The following is a 17058-nucleotide window of genomic DNA, read 5'->3' as shown; positions in this document are numbered from 1 at the left end:
GAAATAATGGCCACAAGCTAGCAGAAAGCAGATTTAGACTGGGCATTAGGAAGAACTTCTTCACAGTTCTTCCTAAGGTCTGGAACAGGCTCCCAAACGAGGTGGTGCTCTCCCCTACCCTGGGGGTCTTCAAGAGGAGGTTGGATATGCATCTAGCTGGGGTCATCTAGACCCAGCACTCTTTCCTGCCTATGCAGGGGGTCAGACTCGATGATCTATTGAGGTCCCTTCCGACCCTAACATCTATGAATCTATGATTCACACTTGCCAGTGCAGTGTTCCAACCATAATGGCACAAATTAGGCATTATCCAGAATCGTCTGCAGAGTTCCTTTTGAAGCTAAAGCATCACCCCTCATATTTAGTAATCATTGGATAGTGAGAAATGCAGTAGGGAAGTTTCTGCTCCACTGGGAGCAACGTAACAAGCTAGAACCTAGGGCCTACAATGAACCAACATCCAGGTCACTGCATTAGGCACCTCTTGTCCTCCTTTATAGATCTCCCTCTGTTGGATACCCAGTCAAAAGGAGGTCTGGAGAAGGGACTGGGCAATGCCTGGTGGTATAGTGTATGGAGCATGGTGCAGGGAAGTCACTTTGAAAACCCTTTGGGTGAAGAAATGCTTACAATGTTTGTTTCCAGCCTCCTGCACACCTGCCAGACTTGGATGAGGCATGTGCCCCTCTGGGCCAGCTGCCAGTGGACTGTGACTGCAGGGTTAGCCTTTGTGCGGCACTACTGCAATGTGCACCCTCTGCCTGGCTATCTGGGCAGCTATTCCCCAGAAGATGTTCCCAGTGTGGTGGCCTGGTTTGAACTGTCAAAGCATGTCCTCCTGGCCCCATCTGGCCAGGAGGTCAGCCACAGCCAGCTGGGTCCAAGGTGCCAGCTCTGAGCAGGCAGGGTCCTGCTACTGGCCTCCCTAGCATGAATTCTAGTGTTCCTTATTGGAAAACTGAAAAATCCCTGATAAAATAATCCCAAAGTCACTCTCTAAAATATCCTAAAATCCATGTTCCTCCTCTCTTTTGTTAAAACAAAAGACCACTATAAAGAGAGAGAGAGACAGAGACAGTGATCACTTGGACAAAGTTTTATTGATATATCTACAATGTTAAAGCAATTTAGAAAACTATCAGTGTCTCTTATAACAGTAAAATGAACTCTAAATAGATGTTTCATGAATTCATGAATATATATTTTGCTGCTTCCCAACAGGGGCTACAGCCCCTACACAGGGGCTGCAGCCCCCTCGATGGCTGCCCCACCCAGCCCCAAACCCTGCTCCCCCAGACCTCCCAATGGCTGCCCGGCCCGGCCCAGCCCGATCCCCCACTTGCATCCCCAGGCCCCCATGGCTGGCCCCTCAACCCCAGGCACCAGCACTTAAAAACAAAACACAAAAGCAAAAGAAAAAAGATTTCTGCTGGGCAGTGGGAGGCAGCAGGGCCCCAAGCTGGGGCTACTGGGGCTGTCACCCTGCCCCACGCTGTGCGGGTGGGGCCCCAGTGACCCAGACAGCAGGTAGAATTGCCATTAAGTGCTGGGGGGGGTTGTTTTTTTTAATTATGTGGAAGCTGGGGTGGGGAGGCAGGGATTGGGGGCCAGGTAGGGAAGGGATTGCGGGGCTGGGGGAGTGGCAGGGCCAGCGAGTGTCCCCACTGTAGTCCCCTCCCCCTCCTCTGCCTGCCCCTGACCCCTTACTTACTAGCACTAGAGCCCTGCTGCCGGGACGCTGCCTGCCCTGCATGGTCAGGCAGCATGCTTCAACACCAGGGTGAGGGCCAACCACAGAGACACTCTGGCAGCCAGAGCATCTCTTTGGAGGACCCAGCCTCCAGTTGCCTCAGGGCATGGTCTGGGACCATGCCCTGCCCCGCTTTTTTAAACTCCATGTTTTTTAGACCTAATTTAAACTCCAGGGTTTTTTTAGGTCTAATTTTTCCTCCGTGCTGCAAACTTGCAGTGGGGGAAACCTTTTCCTGTTCCTGCATCTCAAAGGGGTTTGAGACACTGCAAGAGGCACATGCAAGCTCGTCTGGACACACCCACAGATAACTTTTCTTTTATATACCATGCAGAGCAAGAAAATATTCAGAAAGTCACAGACAAGAATTAGTATTTTCAGGGAGGCATATAAAGACTTAGTAGTGTACATCAAATAATGAATTATCACAGTCCAATTTTTTTCCATTGTTAATTCTAATGACAGGCTTTCTACTTCATTTGACATGATATTCTGTGAAAGAATCCTCTTCTGGGGAGTGTGTTTTTAACTCTAACTGGCATGATTAGCTGGACTGAGATCCACTGAGATCCTTGTGCCTGAATGAAGCAGAGTTGGCTGCATTCATGTTCAGGATCCTCAGCCAAAACCTCTTGATGAGTGCCAAGTTTGATAATTAGCTATTCAGAACCTCTATACTTGCTCCTAACCAAGGAACTGAATGAAGGCTTTCAAAAGTTGTCAGGAGAATTAAAGCCCCAAATTGTTTTATATCCTATAAGTAGAGCTGGTTTTAGAGATGAGCAGCCAGGGGACAATTGCCCCAGACCAGGGGACAGGAAGGTGGAGGCAAGAAGCCAACATTAGTGCAAATCATCTCGTGTAAATCTAATGCCAGCTGTGCCAACAAGCTAAATCACATGAGAGTGAAACATTAAAGTATGTGCTCATGGAGACATAACTAGTAGTCCAACAGGAGCCAGTAGGTGAGTAGGATACATACGTTTTTAGAAATGTATGAATCAGCCTTTGCTGATATAGTCACTTATATTTGTATTGCCTCTAAACCATACAGAACACATCTATACATGTCCCTATGGTGCCATTATTACTGCATCACCATTTAGTACTTCCTTCTGGAATTACTAAATGATGGTGCAGTAACACCGCATACTGCGTTGTGCACATGGTGCACTGTTATTTTTAGCCCCTACATCGTCATAGTGACACACTTTACTGAGGGAGTGTGTTGCTACAGCAATGTAGTTGCAGTGTAATGTTTTTTGCCCGCCAACGTTACATTGCCATAGTGCGTTGTTATGGTGATATAGCATCACATGTAGACATGCCTACAGTTCACCTAACCCTATTGCTGAAAGAAAGACAAGGAAACAAAGGCTTAGCAACAAGACATCCCAAGAAAACAGAACACTGACATCTAACAAAATATAATAAGATGATTTAATGAATCTTGCACAACCCTGATTTTTTATGCAAAATAACAGCCAAAAAATTTGATTTAAAAAGTTTGAGGGCAAAATAGATCCACTCAGAAACATACACAAATCCTAATGTAAATTATATTCCTAGGTTACCAGTAAAAATTTTCATCAGTAAGAGTGCCTCAGAGAGAATTTGGAAGAAAAACTGGAAAAGATTTGTGCTTTAGGTTCAGTTCTCTTGAGCCAAGTCACAAAAAATCCCATGATATCTGGCTCTGGCTGACACCATAATTGGCAAGGATTACTAGGGAGGCTAAGGACTAAAAAAGGCTGAAAGATCTCCAGTTCACAGCCCAGGATTATAGGTGAGGTAGCAATTTGATGCTTGTAGTGCTATCATTAAGTCATTCTAAATAAAAGTTAGTTTAAATATCATATTTGTATTGGGGGCCCTATAGAGATCTTCATTCTCAAGAATTTATCATTTCCTCACTTGTTCTCATAGCGTGGTAATCTGCCATCAGTTTTACCAGTAGCAGACTACAGTTGGGTCCCCCCTGGCATCTAGATTTCCTGGCTTTCATAGTGGGGGGATGAAGGAGGGTACTGCTTAGCCACTCATTTAGCTCCTGCTTAACCATTTACTGCCACAAACATACAAGGTATGTGACAATCCAACTTTGCTTTTCATTTTGTCCCTGAAGCCATAAATACATTGCCTCAGCTGTACTTGGGGCTGTCACTGGTAATTACATCCCTTCTGCTCATCTCCACTAAGCATGCCCAAGACTGAAAGTAGCACTGGAAGTGCAGGCATACACAACAGCAAACCTACTACATTTTTCCAGCATTCAGCATGCAAAGAATGGGATAGAAAGACAACTCATGTTTTCATGGCAACACTCTTCAGCATGGTCAGAGAAAGTATAGACATACCATAAGCAAAAGGCAGGTCATCCACAATTTGTCTTTCTGTGAATAAATTGTAAAAAGTGCTGTCATCCTAGTTAAATTTACTTTTCATAGAAATATGCAGCCCATGCTTTCCTAGTCTCTCTTCCTCCACCCCTTTTCTTCTCTGCTTGCAACCCGACAATTCTGTAGGATGTTTGCTTTTGAACAAACATAAGCCTTGAATTCAGGGGACCTAAAATAATTCTCTCAGAGGTATGAAAATTATATCAGTTAATAAGAAAGTATGATGCATCTCCTGCAACAAGACCACATGAGTGTAAAGGAGTTCACTTTGGTCCAAAGGCAAAGATTCAAAGTAGAATCTGTGGCACAATTCTAGGATATCCGTACATCTGCTCGGGGGGGGGAGCCCCTTTAATTAAAGCACTCACCATGTCTTATGTATTAAGCCTCCCAAATTTCAACTAAATCTTGTTCAATAAGTTTTAGTTAAAGCGCCCCCACTGCCATTTTGAAATGTGGGGACACTGAATACACGTGACGCCAAGATTTTAATTAGAACGCTCCAGCACACTCATTTAAGTAGGTGTTGGGCATGTGTATAGCTGCCCTATATTCCTTTGCATGTCCTTTCTTTTCTAGCAGTCTACACAGCCATTTTTGGCTATGTAAACCTGATCACATACACTAAGCATGCATGGTAGGGCTATGTATGCACTGGCTAACCATTTGCACCTGAGTCTTGAAGAAGGACAGGGGAGAAAACTTCTGATGTTTTAACAATCCTTGAGGGGCTGCAGGTACTCATCAAGGAAGCTGGTTAGGGGCTGAGCATCTGGCTTTTTAACTTGTCTACATCAGGCATTATCCAGCACCCCTGTTGAATTTGGCTTTAAAAGCAGCTGTGGGAACAAGCCAGGAAGAAGAAAGCAATCCAGAGGATGTGTGATCCAGATAGCTGCTTGCTTTGAAGGAAATAAGGACTGGGTACTGGTCTGCATCCTTGCTCCTACTAGAGCTCAGTTTTCTGGACTTTTCTACACTGCCATGTATTCATTTTATTCAATGACTGTTAATGTAAGGAACAGTGGCCCAGCCTCAAAAAGGGTGCCAATGCACTATTACCTGACCTATGATATGGTAGTTAGAGCATTATGCTGAGAAGTCACAGAAATGCAGGTTCAAGACAGTAAGATGCTCCCACAAATTTGTGTCTCAAGATTCCTGGGCAAGAACTCTAACCATTCAGATAGTGAGCTAAAACACAGAAGGCCTTGGCCATCTACCAGAGTCTCATACCTACTGGTCATGGTTCTCTGACTGACTACAGTTCTGGGATGTAGACACAAATAAGTGTTCAGAATGGATGTGTATACACACTTGTGTAAGTGTATGGCCAATATGCAGCCTACTGCACATAGTCTATGTGTATTCAGGCTGCAAGAATCACTACCGGCAAGTCAGTGTTTTTGGCACTTATATAACCAAAAAGCTGTCATTTAAATGGAGGAAGGGCAAAAGAAGTTCACCCTTAGGGTGTATGATCTAAAGAAGAGGTGTCAAATTCACCTGGGGAACTGGTCTGGAAGTGATCTGTGAGGTTCCTTGTAGGCTGGATTTAGCCCACTGCAGGGGGGTGGTCGCTGTGATTAACACATTCACAGCATCTGCAATAGCCTGCAATTTGCAGGTCTGGAGACAGCACAGGGTCTGATGGTAATGGGCCTAGAGCTCTGGCAGTGGTGGGAAGGGGCTGGCAGTGTCAGGGATCCAGGAGCATGACAAGGGTCTGGAGGTGGCCACAGCAGTGAGCTATGACTGCCACCAACAGCTATGGCCAGTGGGGACAAATGGCTCCATATCCAGTGACAGGCCATGCATACCAACTTCTGGTGGTGCATCAGTAGCCCAGCAAACCAGGTAGAAAGGTTCTATGGGTCAGACCTGGCCCACAGGCCATATGTTTGGCATCTCTGATTATTTTAAGTAAAATAAGTTGCACAAAGGGGTAGGTTGGACCTAATTTCTGAGCACTGCAAATGTTACATACCAAAAGGAGCATTAGAAATCATTATTTCAAACTCTGGGCATTTATCATTTATATTATCAGGCATTTTGTTAGATTCTGGCTTCAAAAAAAACCTATTTCATATTCCTAAAATTCCAAAAAAGCTTTTGCTCTTAACAAGTCAGTCTTTTGTGGAAACATCAACTTCATCTTCTATACTGTCTTTTGTGAAGAGTGCTGAATGAATATTTTCCAGCTGCGTAAACCATTGCATATACCATCTCTAAATTAAACACTATAACAGTATGTATAATAGTTCTTCAGTTTGTGAATGGAAAGACACTTTGGGCTTCACCAAACCTCATTTCTACTGTTACACAAGATGGTCTAGTGCTTAATATATGCATGGTTCACCATAGGCCATTTCAGGTCATACCACAGGAAAACAATAACAATAACCATCCCCGTTCTGTATATTTCCGTGCCTTGAAACACTGAAAACAAGAACCAAACATGAAAAGTTGTAGCTAAGGGAGATGCTGTTTCTTACCTGAGCAAAACATTTAGATTAAGCATGAGAGGAACCAACTATAATGAATATAGCAGAATACAATATAGTGAATCTGATCATTCAACCCACTCCTCATCTTCTGCCCTATCTGTTTCCTCCGTTCCCCAAAAATGCCATTGATATAAAAGAGATGAAGCAAAGCTTTGGCACAGCACCATTCTACTTCTTGCTCCTAATCTACTAGCCAAACTGATGTTTTCAAAGGTTATGGAGACCCATACCTGTAAGGACAGCAGATGTTATGTTCCAAGTGTTACAGTGTTTTAACGCTAGATAAAGCAGCGTTAAAACTGCAGTGGTTTTACTATATTTGTATCATTCCCAGCTTGTCCACATGTAACAGTTAGAACAGAACAGCTGCTGCCCTTCTGCAATGTTTCCCTTTTGAAAAGCTTTCAAATGTATGTGACTCAGTCATGTGAAATTCACCTGTAACAGTTATGAAGGCAATAGTCCTGCTAACTCAAAGCAGAAGCAAAAAGATGAATCGACAGCCATAACACTATATATGTTTTTTGTTTCTAGGTCCTTCTTTTTAGGGTAGATTTTGACAAGCCCAATCCTGACCTCAGAAGGAAGAAATATCCTTCTAACCCACACCATAGCTGTATTAGGGGTATTCACCGAGAGAGAGAGAAACAAGTAGCAGTAATGATCCCTGCCTCTGTAAGTTGCTTTACCCCAATCACTGTATTTGTTGGGCAAATAAGCTTTAAGGTGTGCCTTTTGTCCATACAAGCATCAAGCATGAGCACCCCATTTATGTAATAAGTAGAAAAATACAGAGAAAACGACAAGCTGACTGCAGGGTCTGAAAATCATGAACTATCTTTCCCATTGTCATGGTATCTTCTAGCACTCTCTTAACTCCATTACTTGAAATCCAAGGCCCAAAGGTTGGGTCTTTTCCTCAGATCGTGAAATGTTTATGGCCCTGAAAACAAGATATTGCCAGGATTTATAAAGGCAAACCTGGCACACACTTCTCAATCTTTTGTCTGAGGTATCACAATGGAAAAAAGCACCAATTTTTTAAAATGTTCATTGATCATCTGTCCCCTTCATTAGTTTAAACTGGAAGATCAGAATGCAAAGCTTTTCAGAAGAAGCTTCACAGTAACTTATACTTTCTCACAAAAAACACACTATCTACATCTAGAAGTGCAGTTTGCATCCCCTCTACACACATGCATATGAAGACAGCACCGCATCCCTGTGTTTATGCACTTTGCACAATTTATACCCTTAGGACAGTTCCACATATTAGGCATCTAAATGGCACATAGGCATCAAAGTATAAATCAATTCCAACCTATTTCACTGCCTGGAAGAAAAAAACCCCAAACACCGGTGTTTCTACTTTTTAAAAATGACTTCATTTTAGTCTTAAAGCTAAGTTCTAAAAGAAGAGGACCTGACTACATTTTGCATAAATGAATTTTCAGGAACTCAAGGGGCACACCTGACAAGCATGCATGTGCAGGGGCATTTCCCACAGGTCAAATAGCAGCAGCAGAAATATGTGTCAGGGACATATTTGTGCTGCTGCTATTTGTCCCTGAACCTGTCCATGCACATGTGCTCTGGCACATGCAAAGTGACCCAGGTATGTCACCTGTGCTGGCACCAGAAGCGTCACCTGGAGTCCTGGGGGCCTCCTGGGGCAGCAGTGGTGCCAAGCTGGCCCCTCAGAGCCTGGCCAAGAGCCAGAGGGTGGCTTTGGCTGGCTAGGCTCCAGTGTGCAGAGGCTCACACTGCTGCCAAGGGCACCGCACCATTTTTTTCATCAGCGTTTGTTTTGTTTTTTTACACTGGGATCTCCCAGTGTAAAAAAACAACCCCACCATGCTGCAAATTAGCATAGAGGTGAATGCTTGCACGTGTGCCATGTGAGGTTTGTGGTGCTTCAAACTGCTTTGAGGCACTGCAAACCACGTGTGTGCTAGGGATGCGCCCAAGTAGCATGGACATTTAGGCCACATTTATGCCTCCTTAGAAGCCTGCTCCAGCCAGTGTGGGTTTGCTTAGGTCACCCCCTAGGTGCTGCCTTCAGTCATTGCAGAGACTCCAAGACCATCCTCCCTACTGTATTACTGGGGCTGGAGTGTACAAACAGCTAGATGGTGCATGTTTGGGAGCAGTCCCACTGACAGGTTACTTTCATCGTGTAGACATCTCCTTAGATGTTTAAATACTAGTTGAAATAAATGTTGTGCATCTGTGTTCCTAGATTCCACTGAAGCCTTTTAGATAATTCATAGCTTTAAATTTTAGAGGTATTTTTAAAAAAAAAAAAACCTCCTTCATATTTCAAATCATATAACAGCTATATTGGGAGCTTACATTATTTCAAATAGCTGTGGAAAGTGCTTAAACATATAAACAAATCATAAAAGTAAAATAATGTCTCTCTATTCAATAGAAGCACACCTAAAGAACATAACTCAGCTTCCTTTTGTGCATAAAAATACATGCATGGTAAAACCCTCCAAGGAGATATCCCTTTTAAAGCACATTTTAAAATCCAAACATATCATTGTGCCTTACCTGGTATGCCAAATGTGCTGGATATATATATGAGCAACAAGTATAAATATATAAACTATATGCCACACCATTGTTATTCAAATTATTTCCCATGATGATTGAGACATGAGCAATGGTTTGTCTCTTTTTTACTTTAAAGAATTGAAATGAATGCATCAGGACTACAGCATACTAAGAGACAAACAATTAGATACTATAATCAAGAAGGAGGTAGAAAAGGGGGGGAAATGGATCTAGTATAATGACTCAGAGGAAAACCATTTTTTCTCAACCTTACATGTAATGTCAAAATATTCGGCAAGATACTGCTCTTGTTCTCTCCAGCAGACAGAAGAAGTAAGTTCCCTGAACAAATTAACTTGTACACCCAGAAAAAAATCATTCCTTGTTATTTTGAAGGACAATTTATATCATTCCTTGTCACTGCAGATGTTTTTAGCTAAATCATACATTTCACCAAAGTGTATATATTTTTGTGTGACTCTGAAACTGAAACAACAAATCTCAACATAGCATGAGTGCATGTAGAGGGTTGGGGGCCTGCAAAGGGAAGCATGAAGGAGGAAGACCCTTGGGAAGACAGCTTTATAATAGGGGGTCTCCTGTCCACCCTATTCCCCAAAAATTAATGACATGGTCCTGGTACTGCTAAATTTTATTTCTTTGATTAATTTTTCCCTTCTTCATATGATAAATGGAGGAGACACTATATAATATTCTCTCGCCTCTAGAAGCTATAGAGGACCATGGAAAACTGAGAAGTTAGAGAAGCCTTGACACTGACCTGAATTGCACCAAGGGCTGATCAGGCTCATGCACAGCCCCAGCACATGAGCAGAATAAGAGGGACTCAAAACAACTGTTTCCAACCACACAAGGGTGGGATAACTCAGAATCAGGCCCATGACGGACAGAGTCCAGAATGCCCCCATGTTCCAAAGAAGCAGTCATCATCCCCTTGAAGAGGTGGGGCCCAATTACACATGGAGCAACAGGACAGAAAGGGATGAATATGATGCAAATCATGTCTGAAAAACCAAAGCCAGGACACTTCCAGCACTTACTTCCATCCATTGCATAGTTATAAGACAGCGGAGGGATGTAACCAGGGATCCTGGTTTTCTCTGATAAAAAAACAAAACCCTCAATTTTCAAATTAAAAAAAGTAACCCTAAACTACATTTTTCCATGATTAAAATGAAAAACCACATATATATAAAATCATGGAAAAGTGGATTTGGGGGAAAATATGGATTTGGGGTTACTTTTTTAAATCTGAAAATTGGGGATATTTTTTTTTATCAGTGAAAAACAGTATCCCTCAAAACAACCCTTCCCCCAGCTGGCACAGAGGAACAAGTGAGACTGATTTATTTATGGGCTTCCTATACATAGGAGAGTAGTGGTTGGGGGGAAAAGTTGCATTATAAACCTTTATCTTGTACCACTCTCCCTTCTCACAAGGGTCTGTGGGCTGCAGAGACCTTGCCCCTCAGCATCATTCTCCACCCCCTCCATGGTGCAAGATTATTTACCAGCACAAGCTGTCATGGGGCACTGGACACCAGGAAATTACTATTTGGAATTTTGGGTAAGTCACTTAGTCAAAATAAATGAGGTTCTGATGAAAATTCTAATATTGGGAATAAAGCTATTAAAAAGTCAAGTCAGTTTTAAGATGAAGACAACAGTCAACAGAAGACTCAAGACTATTTAGGTACCAAAATCTCCATAAAATATCCAAAGGGATTCAGACAAATCAATATAGGCAATATAATTAAAATGGGAGCTATTTGCCCACAAGACTATGCTATTTTATGAGACAAAATTGGTCCAAGTGCTCTCAAAAGGAGTTGAGATCAATCCATAGATGCACTCAGCAATAAAACACATCCATCAAATTATGTAGTTTAATGGAAATCCATCTAATTATTCTAATGTAAGTTTGTTGCTTTTCTGTTTAAGAAATGAGTCACTTACCTAAAACCCCTAGCCTGTAGTTGAGGGTAATAACGATGACATTTCCATAGCTTGCTAGAATGCTCCCATCAATCATGTTGCCAGTACCCTCCATGTAGGATCCCCCATGGATGTAGACCATAACCGGTTTCTTGCTGTTCTGGTCATGAATGTCTGAAAAAAGCCAAGTAGGGAAAACACAATAAAGTAATAACAAATATTGAAAAAAAAATGGCTATTCTTGTGTTTTACAAAAATGTTAACAATGCTTGTTTCTTTTTCCCCCTTATTTTCCATTTCATCACCATCTGTTCAGTCAGGTAATTCTCCTCCCCCTTTTTTCAATAAAGACACCACTTGCTCAATGGGTTTGTTGGTTTAATTATTCTTTTGATGTGTGTTTGTCACTTCCAAGTACAATTTCATAGAAAATGTTCTTTGAACGCTGGGAATACTTGACAGGTAATAAGGAATTTAGTTGTAGGGTGCATGAGGAGCCTAAAGAAAAAATATGGCAGAATAACTGGGATCATTATTAGAATATTTTTAACATAAAATTCTAGGCAAACCAGAAAAAAATACATTAAAATATAAAATAAAATAATTATTTCAAGTCTTTCCATTTCCCCACCAACTGGGAGAAACAACTTTGTGGAAAATATAAATCCGTGTGTCTCATTTCAATAGCATGCAACATGTCAACATTTTTTCCTGATAAAAACTGAGCATAGCAAACTATCAGCTCATTGAAATTGTCTCAGGGTCAATATAATATATCTTGAATTCATCATCAACATTTTACTGCCAAGTCAAATTAAGTCTTTAGTGTCATTTATCAAAGTAAGGTCAAGAGGAATTTTGTGTAAGGTGTTTAGGAATCAGATTAGGCCTCACAGGTTCTGGATTATATTCTTAGGTCTGCTTAGGACTGGGACATATGTGTGTCATGCACTGCTATTGGAGAGCTCTGGGTGCCAATTTATTGAATAAAGGAGAAAATAATATTCCCAGAATTCATAGTGGCTTATGAAGATACTTTCTTAGTGATTGGGAGGTACTCAGAGAATAAGGTAGCGAAGGATAACACTTATATGAGGTTGCAGTTATGCCAGTTGTGATAATAACTATCTATTTGTTGAGGTATATCTCTATGAAGAACTGCATACCAGATAAGACATTAACCAATGATTTGATTTCAAACATCCTTACTTGGAGATAAATGACTATTCTTTTCTTTTTTTATATAGTCACTGAAAAAGAAATGCCTATAAGGATAGCCACTTAACCATACCACATCAAGAAATCTTATAAGAGTAAAATGTATCTCTTTTATCAATTATATGGCTATTAAGAAAATAAATTGTGCACAGTTGTATTTGTAGGGCCTAACCTTCTTTTCCTAATGTATTCAAAATTCTCAAGAATATCAGTTAAAGTGTAATATGTACCAGAAATATAGCATCAAAGCTCAGATTAGCCTGGAAACACAATTTATGCTAAAATGATTCATATTATCCAACAAGCATAAAACCTGATAAAATAATTTGTTTTATTTAATCTTTACTTATCAGGTGCTTCCTAGGGCCTGATACTGAACTATTTAAGTCATAATTTTCTATTTAACTTTTAAAACAACTCCTCTTTTAATTTTTAATTGAATTTTTTAATTATAGTATCTTGTGTAACGAGTGATGATACTATCAGTTAAAAACGGATTTCTAGAGAAGGCTTTATTCAAACGATAGGAAAAGCCGCTCTTTGAGTACTGCATACAGTGCTTTTTGCCTAAGGGGACAAAATATTATAACAATGAAGGAAGTATAGTGGAGGGAACAGTGTGATACAAGGACCAGAGACTTTGTTCCTATACTTTGAAAACTCAGAGCAGCTGCAGTAGGTCTGAACCCCCTAGAAAAGACTAGATTAAGGGGTTATCGCCTTGGGGTATACATTATTCTACAGGAAACAGAGAAGGCAAATCTTGCAATGTTATTTTAGCTAGTGTCAGATACAAAGCCACAGGAGGAAGATGAACTAACACTTAGAAATTGCTAGGCATAAGGTAAATTTGAGCTTAATTTCTCTGCTGTCAGAACTCTTGGCAGAAATGATAAACTATCAGCGGCATTAATATAAATGACTAATTGGGAAAGATATTGCTGTTCTTGGTTTGTTTGTTTTTTACTCAGATGTCCATAAAAAAAAACTGATTGTCAATTTAATCGTTAAATAAGAAACAAGGATAAGTATAGAAAGAGCTGTTATACATGATCCTCCTCCCACAAATTTGAAAGATTCTAAAATGCTTCTGTGTGAAAGAAAGAAACAATGTATCTCTTTGTCAAACTTTTAAGGTATTTTACATTGAACTTTAACATTTCTTCTCAGGAGAGCTGATCCAACTCTAACAGAAGTCAATGAAAAGATTGCCATTGATTTCAATGAGAGCAGGGTCAAACCTACATTTAACATGACTGAGATACTGGGTAGTTAAAGAAGAAAACAATGCAGCTGCACCAACAAGCTCCCTTTATTTTTGTGTCCTAGAAATAAATCCTGTATTGTGAGAAGAAAATGAAGCAAAAATGTCAAAGATGAGGTACAAAACAACTGCATCCTCCATACAGTATGTGCGTTGTGAAGGAGAAAACGTGAGATATTTCATGAATTTAATGTGGACAAAATGTAAAAGGGGAAAGAAAAAGAAGGGAAAAGGAACACATGCATGTTTTTAAATTCTATTTTCACACCCTATCAGGGGGAGAGGGGGGAAAAATGGTTGTAAATAATATTTATGTTACTTCACGTATATTTAAGGATAATCTTTACACTTATCTTACAAGGTAGCTGCAGTCATCTATATGCTAATTTGGCTTTAAAAAAGAAAAGAAAACGGAAAAATGAAAGTAGTTTTCTAACAAGAAGAAAATAAAAAAGCACTCTAAAGTGTTCTTTGTCAAATAAGGGGGGTGGGGCTCATTTAAATAATGTTAATAATAAAAAAAAAGTTTATGTTCATGCATCAGGGTGGAGCTTTGATAAAACAAAAAATACCTTCATCTTCACCACGATCATTACTGGTTATATCATCTGCGCTTTTCTTTGTGTTGGCTCCTGGGGTCATAGTGAGGTAGAGAATAAAGGGAAAAAAGAGAATTCAAAAACAGCAGGTTCTCAAAAATTAAAAAAAGAAAAAGAAAAAAATGTAACCCAAGAAGTCAAAATCTGTTACATTTTACTTTGAAAAACAAAAAGATGCAAGCTGCACAAAAACATAAAACGTCAAGAAGAATAAATTCAAAATATTATTTGAAAAAATATTTATTCTAGTATATTCTGAGACTATGTAGTTATATAGCTAAAAGTGATTGCTGCCAAAATCAAAATAATTGTGCTATTAAAAAGTAATAATACAAACAAAAATAACAACACTGTTAAAATCCACCAAATGATGTATTTAAAAGAAATGCAGGCATGGTCTTATTTATTTATTTCTCTTATCTTTTAAAACTGTCATCTTTAATAACAATCTGAAAAGATCTGTCATTTTGTCAGTCATTCTGGTTAAGGATTTGTTAAATATTAGCCACAACCGTAATTTAAGATGGAATCAATGAAAAGAAGATAAAGGACAATTTAAACACAACACTTTGGGACAGAAACAAACCAGTCAACTCTTTTATGGTTTAATCCTGTTTCCTGTTAATAAGTCGAAGGACATTAAAAACACCAAATTTAAGGAGGAGAAATAGATGTTGCAACAGTGCCAGATATGAGACCATCCACAAAATAGTCATGACTTGTATGAAAACATGGTTTATTCAGCCTGGAAATAAAAGGAAAATTATTACTTACCATGATAATAAAACCATAATTATTTACCATAAAAATACTTATTAAAGAATACAAGAGTGTATTTGTCATATACGATTAAAATATATTTTACAGATACATACACACCCTCACACACACATACTTATTACGTTCCTCTAGGAGGGAGAGGCAATACACAGTGCAAATAGCATTAAAGCCATCTTCTTCTCTTACAATAAATATAAATATTGATTTAATATGGCATAAATCAATTTTACTACTGCTCATGTGATCATGTAATGCTAACCATGAAGCAAAAAAAAATTTGTTATATGAACTGGTATTTGTCAGAAATTAAAATAAGTGTGGGAAGACCATTTTGTTCGCAACCATTTAGAGTTAAAATGTGTCTTCTAAATATGAGTAATAATGGGTTAGATCACGAAGCTGACAGCATCTTCATTATCTTTTCTGGTTATTATATTTTCCATTCCAATGGAACTGCATGCTTTGCTCATATATGTTGTGATTTGGAATAAGACCATATTTTCTAACTTACATTAGGGTTGCATTTGACTCAATTCTGCTTTCATCAAAGACAATGGCAAAGCTTTTCCTGACTTGAATTAATACACATTTCTGTTTAACTGTGACCCGATACTGTTGGTTTCCATGCTGACATTTTAATCACTTAAATATTTTTAGGCACCTAGAGAGATTTCTTTCCCAAAAAACATGTTAAATGGAGTTGAACTGAATATGGAATCTGTTCCATTCTTACATGTGGTACGGACATCTGAACATGTGAGGTCTTTTTTTTTTTTAATAGAAAATACTTATTTTCTTTTTCTTTTACTTTTCTATTTAAAATGAAATCCCCCTGTTCCTCTTTCCCCCACCCCTGCTGACCCGACTGCCTCCTCTCCAAATTAAATGGAAAGTGTTCTCGTACAACAGAATGCTTATTGTAGAAAAGAATAGAAAGTCATCAAAATGTGCTAATATGATTAAAGTGTGCCCTATCCATTATTTTGCTAATGCATTACTATTTCAACTTGTTTGAAAGTTGAACCCAGAAATATTCTAATAGAAAAAATAGATGCATATTTTAACACTAAGGATTGTTAGTTACTGGAAAAACAAATAAACACACAAACAAAGTAGAGATAGCAATAGGGTGGCCCAGACAGACAATTCCAGTCCTTCATTTCTATGTTCGTATTCCTGTATGTCTTCAAATCAACACTGTATGCCTTTTGGGAGATATGCTCCCATATTGGTCTCAAAAGAGAGGTAACTGGGTAAAAGATATGAGGTCAACTAGACAAACTAAAATGTAATATATTGGATGGGTCTCTGATCTGAAACAGAATTATCAAGAAACAACAACAAAAAAGTTCTGTAGAACTTAATGTTCCACAGATATTTTGGGTGATCTTATGCAAATCAGATTTAGGCAGAAAAAGACTCATTCTCTTTCCTAATGTAACAGCTGCACAGCTCTTGGGCTGCAAGCTCGATGGGCATGCCATATTTGAGACCCTTTGCATAAAGGGTGGCAAATGTTTGCACCAGGTGCCATGGCTTTTCCAAGGTGGAAAGTATGCTGTGCACTGTGCATGCATTTTATTGGACGTTTTGCGCTGTGACCGGAGCTGCTGCTACAAACTGAGGGCTCTAATTGGCTGTGCTTGCACCATAAAACAACTGAAATGCACGAAAAGGGGAAGAGGAGGATCCGTTTCCAGCCTGGACAAAGAGGGGGCAGAGATGCCCCACTGGAATAGAAACTGAAACTTGCTCTGGGTGCTGATACCAGGATGAGGGAGAGCCTGTTTTGCCCCACAAGGAGCTGTTTTGCTGTGCAGCTTCAGGACACAGGGAAAGGGAATGGTCAGCCACAGCTGCTAGGCTGTCCAGGAGCTGGGAGAAACTGCAGGGTCAGAACCCATTCATAGTGGGTGGGAGCCCCATCTGAGCCAGGAGGGCTCAGGGCTGCAGGAACAGAGGACCTACTGGGTGCACAAAATCCCTGTGCTGGACTGTAAGTGTCGGGAGGGGAGATGGTGTTAGA

The 17058-nt window shown here is 39.9% G+C and overlaps 1 protein-coding gene across 5 annotated transcripts in view; it reads right to left on the bottom strand.

The window, feature by feature from the left end:
* Positions 1–17058, bottom strand: part of NLGN4X (neuroligin 4 X-linked) — a 309004-nt gene that overhangs the window by 118408 nt on the left and 173538 nt on the right. For 4 of the 5 annotated variants that reach the window (XM_019485405.2, XM_019485407.2, XM_019485406.2 and 1 more), the window contains 2 exons: positions 14226–14285; positions 11193–11345 (listed from right to left, as the gene is read on the bottom strand). In XM_019485405.2, the coding sequence (XP_019340950.1) occupies positions 11193–11345; positions 14226–14285 (213 nt within the window). The remainder of the gene's footprint in view (positions 1–11192; positions 11346–14225; positions 14286–17058) is intronic. The other variant, XM_019485409.2, reaches the window with a different exon arrangement.

The sequence above is a fragment of the Alligator mississippiensis genome, chromosome 1, assembly GCF_030867095.1.
Source record: "Alligator mississippiensis isolate rAllMis1 chromosome 1, rAllMis1, whole genome shotgun sequence".
Classification (NCBI taxonomy): Eukaryota; Metazoa; Chordata; order Crocodylia; family Alligatoridae; genus Alligator; species Alligator mississippiensis.
Note: the sequence above shows the minus strand (reverse complement) of the source record. Positions and strands in the feature narration are given on the sequence as shown.